At 37.0% G+C, this 11,179-nt stretch overlaps 1 protein-coding gene across 1 annotated transcript in view; it reads right to left on the bottom strand.

Annotated features, from left to right (window-relative positions):
• Nucleotides 1-267: 267 nt before the first annotated feature.
• ZDHHC20 (zinc finger DHHC-type palmitoyltransferase 20) overlaps nt 268-11,179 on the bottom strand; it is a 46,481-nt gene continuing 35,569 nt past the window's right edge. The window contains exons 8-13 of the mRNA XM_063429824.1: nt 9,003-9,135; nt 7,624-7,750; nt 6,510-6,599; nt 4,623-4,738; nt 2,892-2,962; nt 268-1,761 (exon numbers count right to left, since the gene is read on the bottom strand). Of these exons, the coding sequence (XP_063285894.1) occupies nt 2,925-2,962; nt 4,623-4,738; nt 6,510-6,599; nt 7,624-7,750; nt 9,003-9,135 (504 nt within the window). The 3' untranslated portion in view covers nt 268-1,761; nt 2,892-2,924. The remainder of the gene's footprint in view (nt 1,762-2,891; nt 2,963-4,622; nt 4,739-6,509; nt 6,600-7,623; nt 7,751-9,002; nt 9,136-11,179) is intronic.

Here is an 11,179-nt window from a genome sequence, read left to right as displayed (position 1 = left end):
TATCCAAAGTGAAATGTTATTTCTTTATTCCAACAGTCAACGTTTCAGTTCCTCTAGGGAACTTTCATCAGGACAGAATACAAGTATTGTATTCTGTCCTGATGAAAGTTCCCTAGAGGAACTGAAACGTTGACTGTTGGAATAAAGAAATAACATTTCACTTTGGATAAATCCTGGGAGTGCCGATTTTTCTTCGCTTGTATCTATTCAGTGCAATCAAGCACCGGGTCCGTATTGATGTGAGTTGGAGTGCAAGGCTTTTTTTCTTTTTTATATATATATATATATATATACATATATATATAATGGATAGAAGTCGGCACAATCTAATTATTTTTTGTTAGAAAAGGTGACCACAAGCAGAATCCTTATAGATTTGTTTCATGCAACTATGCATCCAACAAAATGCAATATAAAAATTAAAACAAGCTAAAACATGAAAAAAAGATTTATTTTTGCATTATGCTGATCAATGCATGGCTGCAGTTTAGGCGTCTAATATGTCCCTCTAAAAAGTCTCTATATTGTTTTATAAACAAGGGGTGAATGATTATGGCTTCTTTAAAAAAAAAAAAAGATAAAAATAATAATACGAAAAAAATAATAATAATGCTGCTACAACGACTCAACATACAAAATGTTCGTGAAATCTTTGCAGCCATCTGCATAAACGTTTACACTCTTATGGTAAAATCATTTTTTTATATATATATATAAAAAGATAGAAAAAGCAGTATAAATAAATGTCTCCGTACAAAATATTTCATTCTCGCCTGCTCCATTGCAGCGTCTGATTATACAATGTACCAGTGTCACCAAACACATGCTGCTAAATTAGTCTCACTGTGTTCATGAGAGACACAATATGCATTTGAAAGCCTGCTTTCTGTATGCCACCGGGTATGCACTGCTGCCACAGAGAGGGTTCTGGGAAATGACATGCGCTTAGCCCTTTTAAATTTCGACACTGATAGATCTTAGTTGGCTGCGAAGACGCCTCATTTCGCACAATTTATAATATAACCTTTTAACAAGTCTCTCTCTAATTAACCGTTTTAATCCCTAAAGATGCCTGCTAGCGATCTCCTGATATACAGAGATTGCATGCTTTATACACGATAAAGAGATTTCTCTGTATCTTGAGGGTAGCACCTAGACCAGCTACGGTGGTTATGAGAGGTAAATCCATATTACCAATATAAGTGAACATGTTAAAATAACAATATAATACTAATATGTGCTGAATGCATCCAATCGTTGCCTGTGGCAAGTTACTGATCAGTCAACTAGACCATCTACTGGCCCTTATGAACAATGTTAGGTCATTCGATCCAGACGGCCGTCAGGCTAGTCGTAGCATCAGCACTAGCCCGGAAGTTAATTTTTTTTGGCAATCACTAGTTTGTGTTTAATATGAAGGTATGATCCAGAAAAGAAACGATAGATAAAATCCCTCCATTATGTTGTAGGCTAAAGCTAAAACTGAATATGATTAAAAAAAAAAAAAAAAAAAAAAAACATTTAAAAATAAAATAAAAGTTTTCTATGTAACAAAGTCATTGTGTAAGGGATGAGATCACGTTGCATTAATGCACTAGATGAATGGTAAGGCAAAGGGTTTTTCCTTTCTTTCGGCCATGCTTCCAGACAATGCTGTTTGTGCCTTTAGATGCCATTTGTGATAGAATTATGGCACTTCATGCTGAGCAGCTCCAATGTCTGGATATGATGGTCAAGCACAACCTGTGCTGCGATCCCTGTCTGGAAGATGGATATAATAGATATTAGCAGCTAGCATTTAGTCATTTTGTTAAAACAATATCTTACTGAAATGTACAGTGAGACTAAATACCCTCCTATAACCTTCCTGGCAACTACGTAACTTCCCAAAACAATCCTGTTTAAAGTACAGTCAAATCACAAGGACCTGGGGATGCTCTGTAGGACATCATATGGGTGTTTTAGGGTTACTGGATTCCATAAACTAGCAATCAGTAACACAACTAGTTATATAGAGATGGTCAGGTAAGACTCCCTAATGACTGCTCATTATACACTTCAACAATTCAACATCATTCTTTAATTTAACTTTATTATTTACCGCCAGTAATATCTGTTCCTATTCTCTTGTCCTTATACTGTTGTGTTTTGTGTGTTAAATAATTCTTGGTTTTATAGTACTTGCGCTCCCGAGTTCTATTCTTTTGGTCCCCAAACTTTCCCCCATGTAAGGAGCTGGCCATTATTCGGTTTTGCAATTTAGTTGATGGACATTAAATATCGGAACCGCCTACAGGGATTTGTTCCTGCAGTGGATACCAATAAACGTTTCCGCTGATGTCCTGTTTTGGTAATATTTCCTTTGTATGGACTAGTAAATACATTGAGCGATGATGCCGAGAGTGTCCCTTTAATTAAATTGCTATGTCAGTACACACCATGGCACAGTCCGACTTACCCGACTGGCACATGAACTTTTGAACTGAAAATCCTTGTGTATAGTAATATAGTACAACAAGTCACCTATGTGAAAACCCTTTATGGTATGTACTATTTGCTAACAAACTTTACAGAAAATGCATTCTTATGTCCTGCGCAAGTGTTTCTTAGATTCCTATCAACAAACTCTGCTACTCCTGCCTGTAGCTCGGACAGTCGATTTGTGGCACATATGCATTTGCGAACATGTATTATAGAGAATAAAACGAGCACGGATTAAAAGGGCTTATTGCAAGCTTGTAAGCCTTGCTGTCTTCTGTGCTTCTGGTATGTGAGCGTTTTAAATGCCCACGACACATGCTGATCATGTTTCCTAAAATGGTGAACAGGCACATCACAGTGATATAATTGTATTATGTGACGACGTACAAACACAGATGTTCTTTTCTTACCACTTTCCCTGTTCAGAGGATATTTTGTTCCCATCAGCTTTCCACTAATACTGAGACGTGACTCCTCGCATCTGCAACACAGAACGACGATTAAATGAAAGGTTCCTTAACCCCTTCATAACCAACGACATAAGACCATGGATGAAAGTGCCGAAGGACATCCATTATACAACATCCAGTAAAGCAGTGCTATGAACCAGCCCCTAACTGCTATTGCCACACATGTGATTGTTCTGTGTCAGTGTTCGTGAATGTGGTCAGTGTCTGCTATCCAAACCTTCACAAAGATTGTAGGTATGAGAGATGTTTGGAAGTGTTTACAGAACCCGTCTGCTCGCTCCCCATGCCCCAAACCTTTATTGTACTAAAATAAATAAACGCTTTGATGGCTGCACTTTGCACTGTATTAGCATAGTGCAGCTGATCCTATTTTTTCTTTCCGTTTGTTAGGATCGGTTATAGTTTAGTGAGATGTAGTGAGTAATGTTTAGGATATTGAGAGGATTTTGCTTGTTTTGATAGTTTAGGGATCTAAAAGTTAAAATACAGGAAATACTAGAAAACTAAACAAAAATATGCAAAAAATGGTTTAACAATTTGAAGACAGTCAAGTGGCAAGATGAAGCTATACAGGTAAGCTGATAATTAACAAGTCCATCCAGTGTATGCCCACTCAAACTGAACTTACCAGAAGAGCTTACACCAGTGAGTAGGACCTCACATGATATAAGAGAAAAACTGAGGAATTGCCAGCCAAATAGTAAGATCTAAGGCACACTTTGAAAGGGGGGGGGGGTAACCCCTAAAACTTTACTAAACTAGAATTGAACCATAAACTTTAACCCTGTGGGAAACGAATTGTAATGAATATATTAAAAAATACTTTTCAGTATTGAGTTTACATTTTGAAAAAATAAAACAAATGCCCTCAATATTCTGACATGACATGACTATGTTTGTATCTGGAAAAGCACTTTAAAAAGCCATAAATATGGCTCTAAAATACTTAGTACATTTAAATAGATTGAATGGAAGTGCAAAGCACAATTCAGATAGGAATCTATTTAGATAAAATTCTAATTTTGCTACATTGTTAATGTTGACAGATTTGACTGCTTTAGTTTCAATGAGGCTGTTGGGAATACTGTGATCTCAAACTGTATAAACTCAATCTAGAATCGAGCCAAGAAGATTGCCAGACATTCTGCATGTTTATTGCATTCTAACAGAATGAAAACACTTACGTATCTTAAAGCAAAGATTCCTAGAGAACACTTGGTTCTGTATGTGTAACAGACACATGCCCAAGTTGGCAATTCAGAAGGACCTGAACCACTGCCGTTTATTGTAAGATTAATAATCATCTATATATTTGGCGAAGACAAATACATAAATAATCAAATGGAATAATATTTATACGGATCTCTAAATGGCTTTATGTGTGAGGACAAAAATACGTACAATTTCTACCCCCTCTCATTTTCTACTTATTTTCATCCAGTGCAGGTTACACCAGATACAGGATGAAGAGAAACTGTCCTGCAATAACGATTAAATGTCTTCAACAAAAATTTTTTTTATTTTTTTTTTATCAGAGTGCAGTGGGCACACTTGTTCTTCTTTCGATGGTAATATTATATTTAAGAGCAATACTAATTATACCACATAAATGCTTTTCTAGGTACTTTTCTATGTTTATTTCCTTGATGACACTATTTTTTTTAACCGTACCTTTTTGTGATGCGTCATCTCCCACACTGCCATCGGCCCAATGGCTGTCACTCCCCAGCAGTCGATTTTGGGACTCACTGAGAGGTCTTGGAGGGAAGGGCTGAGTGGAGCTAGTGCTGCAAACACAGATTATATGACATTAATTGTTACAGGATTTGGGTAAAGGGTTATTAAACCCTGTATCACTTTAACCCACTCCCTCTAGATTGTAATGTCGTTTGAGCAGGGCCCTCAACACAACGCGTTTTGTTACAAATGCTTGTCTGCTACTCCAAGTATTGTACAGCGCTGCTCAATTTGTTGGCGCTTTATATAATAATAATAATAATAATAAAGGGTTAGCTTTATAGAGGATTCATAACTCTCTCTAGGACTCGTATCTGGTTTCTCAATCTGCTGTAGAGAATTTACCAGTAGAGGGAGGGTTTCCCATGAAGGCTCCAAAACATTTTGTTACTTTAGCTGAAATATAAATATATACTTCCCAACTATCCATATTTAGAAGGGCCAGTCCCTCTTTTCTAGTCGGACTACATTACTGTTTGTGTGTGAGTATATAACAGAGCTTCACAGCAATAATACTCACAGTAATGTGTATAAAATACAATAAATGTGTTAAGAGATCAGTCTGTGCAAACACAACACATTGTTCTTAGACTAAATTTACATTTTAGTAGAAAAATTGTTATTAGTAAGTCACCTAAAATTTCTCAGAACACAACCCCAAAATTAAACTATCCCTCTTTGAACACTAAAAATGTTGGAAGATAAGACACATACATGACTTGGGCCGCACCTCTCTTGCTTCGGCAGGGTGGGGGTCGCAAAAATCAATGTCTTGGCTCGTGTCCTATATTTATTTCAAACCCTGCCTATGCCTGAGGCGTTATTTCAAGCCCTCAGATCTATGATCTTAAGGTTTGTCTGATGCAAAGGCGAGAATACAACAACACCCTCACCTTGCCGAAGACAGAGTATATCACCAGGCCTCGCATGAGGTGAGGCAAAGATGGGGTGGTGAAACATTGGAAGGAGGTGGAGTCAATGCTGATAAGAATACTGGTACGCATTCTACCCTGGCTGGGTCCACAACAAAACACGCGTATCGTGTCCCAACAACCCCTCACATAAAGGCTATGCTACACATCTGGCATGCCCATGCACCTAAACTTTGGCTTTTATAGAGCTTGTCACACTTGCTGATGATCAATGAATCAAGGGCGTCTGATTAGCAGCACCTGTCTGCCACTTAGCCTTTTATCTCCTATGGAAGCAGCAAGAATGTACTTTGTTTTTCCACTCATGGCTTCTAAATCATGACATGGTGTAATATGTCATGTGTTGTTGTTCATCTGAGTTTGCATTTACCTAATTCTAAGACCTGCTAAGGAACAGATGAATGTTATTTCAATAAAGGAGGAGACCATATTCAATAAAGGAGGAGACTATATTTAAAAGAAGAAACTACCACATTAAGAGGACATAGTCTTAAATTAGAGGGGCAAAGGTTTAAAAATAATATCAGGAAGTATTGCTTTACTGAGAGGGTAGTGGATGCATGGAATAGCCTTCCAGCTGAAGTGGTAGAGGTTAACACAGTGAGGGAGTTTAAGCATGCGTGGGATAGGCATAAGGCTATTCTAGCTATAAAATAATAGGGAGTATTTAGAAAATTGGGCAGACTAGATGGGCCGAATGGTTCTTATCTGCCGTCACATTCTATGTTTCTATTGTGTCCTGATATGTAAAACCATAGAATTCAAAGAGGGTGTACTTGCATTTTCCCATGACTGTATATATATATATATAAGCATAATAAATAAATAAAATAAACAAATAGTAAAAACAAAACCGAACCAAACCCAGAAGGAACAAATCAACACGTACTGTTTGGCAGTATCATTTTGGCTTGTGGCAGCAGCCAGTTCTGGATCTCCTGAAACAAGACGTGTTGGGAAAGAGCAGCCGTCACCCAAGCTGTAGGATGAGAACAACGAACAGCAGGGTTTAGTCACAACACTTAAAAAGAGACATATGGTAGCACAATGCCTCACAGACTGGCACTGACAAACCTGCATGTGTTGCCAGTTATACACAAGAAGAAATAAATGCACTGTTCGGCAGTGATCACACATGTATTTTGTTTTACATATATAAAAAAAAGTTCTGCATTATTTGGATTCTGCCGAGAATTGTTCCCAGTGTAATGCTGCATGTGGGGCTGCAGGGGGTGCAGAGAAAGTTAATGTATCTCTGAACTGACATCTTCCGGATGTGTAGAACCTCTGTAACACGGCAGCTGAACCTACAGCCACGAGAACCTGCAGCTGCTCAATCCAGCTGAACAGATAATATTTGTGTGTGTACACATGACACCACGATAAAGATATGTTCATCCACTGTTGCATAATAGCTTTTAGATTTAATTATTGATACGTTTATATATCTATATCAAATATATACATAGAGATTGTAACCATATTAGTCCAGTGACAGATGTAAAATACCGTATGAAAATAGTAATACCTTTTTTTTTTTTAATTGGACTAACAGAATTTTGCAATGACTATGCGTGTATATTTATATGGGTTTATGTGTATATGTACGTGTGTATATTGTATGGATATTTATGCGCAGTTTGTATATCTGCCTTCATGCATACGTTGGATTTTTGGATGTGAATTCATGCATTCTTAACCCTAGAAAGTTCGTCATTTCAAAATTGTATTAGTCCAATAATAAAATGAATCTATAAAACATATCTATATATTTCTAAAGGGCATACAAGGAGATGGACAAGATAATGGAAATATCTGACGATATAGTATAACCTTTGTGTTTTGATGCCAGTAAATGGCCCTGCCAAACAAAAAAGGACAAGACCCAAATCTTGTCAATTTGTAATTACCGTTATTATAGCCACTAATAGTGATCTCGGATGTTTTGCGGTTTTCAGGTCAAAAATCAATAAAAAAATAAAATAAAAATAAAATCAATGTACCTTGTGAAAACTGGTAAGAGCCAATACTTCTTCTGATCACCAAACACTTCGCTCAGGTTCTTACTAAACCCGAGTGAAAAGCCATTCTTTTCTGGACCGCTTCGAAATGTAGGCGCACGGAATGCCTCTATAATAGATACATAGACGGTGACATATACTGCTCAACACACACCAGCACTTATCACCACACTGCATTCTGAAGGGCATTTAGAGGCACAGTCAAGACATTGACACAACTTATGAATTAATTGCTTTTAGCTACATAATTTAGCTTTATATTGCAAGCCAGATTTTGTAAGTTATTTACAAAAATAAATATTTGACATTCTGCGTCTTAACAATGCCTGCGCTGCCCTACCACAGCAGAGCTTTTCAGAGAGTTCAGCTATCAGCTTTCAGAAGTACGAGAAAATAATTGAGCTACAGGTGTTCTAGGCAGAGCCGAGGCTGTGAAATCTGCTAACCAGTACCTCCTACAGGTTAAACATGCTATAGAGCTCAGAGTTCATTGGCCAATGAAAAGCCAAGGATTGGGCAAGCTACCTTCTGGAGTGTGAAATCTCAAATCTGATGATGTAATGTAATGCAACGATTTATGCTCATAGAAGATATGAGATATAATCTGTTGAAAGTCCTACAACTGGTGACAACCAGAATAGGCCACAAAGGCAGGGTTTTAGCAGGGTTGTTCGAGATACATAGAAATGCATTCTTCCATTGATCATCTCATTACTTCCTTCTGGATTTTTTTTACATATATATTTAGCAAAAACTATGTATCTGGCGTGACATGGTATTAACTGATTTCTTAGGTGTGTCCTTTTCCGATAACAGTTATTCATTACTGGGATTGTTGTCCTTTTTGTAAAGCTCTCCTGGGCCCCACCAAAAAAAAAAAAAGAGAACATGTCACCGTGAGGGGAGTATGAAAGGAGAAATACTTTCGTAACAGAACCATCTTCAGTTCCTGATGGGTTCATCTACATCACTATAGACTCATGGATATGCAAGAGTACAAAATCTGAGTCTACAGTAGATCCCACAAGACCCCCCTGGGCACAGAGATGCTTGTTCAATTCAACCTTCGCTAATGATGTCTAAAAGTAAACAGCAAGATGGGTCGTTATATTCTTGGCCAACTTTTCATAATAGCCATGTTCATAAGACAAAATGTTATATGTCCTTGTGAAAATTTTTATATTTTGGTTGTGTTGGGATTTCTAATGCTGTCTAAACAAATTTATCACCAAAGGTATGAAGAGCCCAAAGGCGACAATGCCACATTAAGTTTTAACATTGCGAAATTAGGAAGCGAGCATGCCACGAATACTAGACCTTTCACATACGTATTTATTTTGACGAATGCTTGTATTCTTTACCTATGGTTGATCTGTTTTTTCCCACCAGCCAGCAATGGTAGCTGAATAATGACAGGATACTGATGAAGAACATTGCTGCCACAAAAAACAGGAATAAAACATGGAATTTCGCACGTGTGTCTGGAAGTTCATTCTGCAAATGAAAACCTTCTATTAGCTGTTTAAAAATAAATCCATAAATTACATCCGAGTGTGGGTGTCTAACTCAACCGTTGCAGACACATTGGATTTTCAGGAAAGCATGTGACTTAAAATATTGAAAAACATTAGAGAGGAAAGTCATTTGAGACCAGACTAAATTTAATCGCAGCACATAAAAGCAGCTATTGCTTTTCTTATTTGTAGTTATTTGGAATAAATAAATAAATATGAACATGAACATTATATTTGCGATTTGAAAAGGCACAGACAAGGCATTTCATGCATATTAAATTACATTTCCCATGAGCCTCTGGTAAAAAGTAAACTATTGTAGGTAGGGAAAAATGTAGCCCTGGCGTGTAGAAATTAAACCCCGGCGAGTATGCTATAAACCCTTCTGGCTTGCATTTGTGAGTAAGTACTAAGGCCTGGCTAATGGCGTAGGAAGTGATATTTTAAGCCATCATTGTGAATATTCAGCAAGGGTTCACCATTTTGCTACCTTTGAGTCTCCTGCTTCCCTGAGTCTCCTGCTTCAAAGGAAAAACACGAACCAAAACAAAAATAAGCATAAATTAATTATGCCAGAGAATCATGGGAAAAACGGTTTAATTTGTATGTGCCTTTTTAAAAGACAGATGTGATGAACGTTTCAGTAATCAAAATACATAGAAAGTGAGGCTGTGTATAACCCCCCCCCCCCCCCCCCCAAAAAAAAACAAAAAAACGCTTATGGTAATCACTACCTTTAACATGCAACATTTAAAGAAATAAAATACTCCAACCCAGTGATTACACTTTAATTAAAGAACTTCTAACACACTGGGTTACAGGCTTTGAGTTGGATACCTCTGCTCTAATCCAATGTTCACTGTTTGACTAAAAAAAATAGTTACAAATAAAAACGAGATTTCATTGCAGGAAACTGTTTTAAACGTTTCAAGAACAAAAAGGGCAGTCTCAGCTAGTACTCAAAAATAATTCCTGAAATCTATTTTAAATACAAATTATAATGAAAGGCCAAATAAAGCAATTTAGAATTGTCAGGATGGTAATCACTAGGAAACCTTGCAGACAGCAATGTGCCATGCTTTTATTAGTAAATATACAACAGGAGAGTAAATGAATGTGAATGGGGAATTCAGTACATGGTATAAAATTATAGCTCGACTATGTGAAGCAAATTATAAAAATGCAGAAGTCTCCCATGAGTTTTTAGAAAAGTTACATCACAAAACTTTATCAGAAATACGTTTTTTACACAAAATTACTAATTTTATCTTGCGTGCCAGTATGAGGAAGCCTTAGAAATTAATTCCATGATAAAAATACGCATCATTTTTTCATTAGTGTAATTTGTGACACAAAATCCTGCAGCAGGAGATTTTAATAAAAAAAAACCCTACTTCGCAAAGAGAAGCCACAACTATCGTGTTAACACTTTTTTATGAATAAATATTAATCCACGTTTTCACAAGTTGGTATTTTGGTTACTAGAGAGCACTGCCCCTTTATTTACCTACTTGGTGCACACTGCATAACAATTACCCTTTTTCCCCCACCAAGGATTGAATCTTGGGCTAAAATCTAAAAGAATGTGGTGATTCTGGTGTCGGAAGTGTTTTAGTGTTTCTTAACACTTAAATTAAGAGAAAGTTCCATGTTGTAATAATACTGGCTTATTTGGCGACAGTGTGACTGCACGTGGTTATTGAATATAAGCAGGCAGGATATGTGCCTTGCCCTTAAAGGGTTAATAAATAATGAGTCTGAGTGCCAGTAGAGACGATGAGATAGCAGTACGTACGCTAATTCGGGGCATAGAAAAGGCGAGCTGCTGAATGTATTTTACAGGCACAGAACGTTAGGATGCTAAGATTTTGTAGCCACAAGAGTTAATCCTTGTATAGTCGAAATACAAATGTATTGTTACTACAAAACATAATACATAATATAAATAAGTACCAAATAATTAGAAAAGGGGGATGGGATTGCTCTTCTTTTATACCTTAACATTCTAAATGGGATAGAGTCAT

The sequence above is a fragment of the Pelobates fuscus genome, chromosome 1, assembly GCF_036172605.1.
Source record: "Pelobates fuscus isolate aPelFus1 chromosome 1, aPelFus1.pri, whole genome shotgun sequence".
NCBI classification, from domain to species: domain Eukaryota; kingdom Metazoa; phylum Chordata; class Amphibia; order Anura; family Pelobatidae; genus Pelobates; species Pelobates fuscus.
The sequence above is the reverse complement of the archived record's forward strand: the minus strand, read 5'-3'. Positions and strand labels throughout refer to the sequence as shown.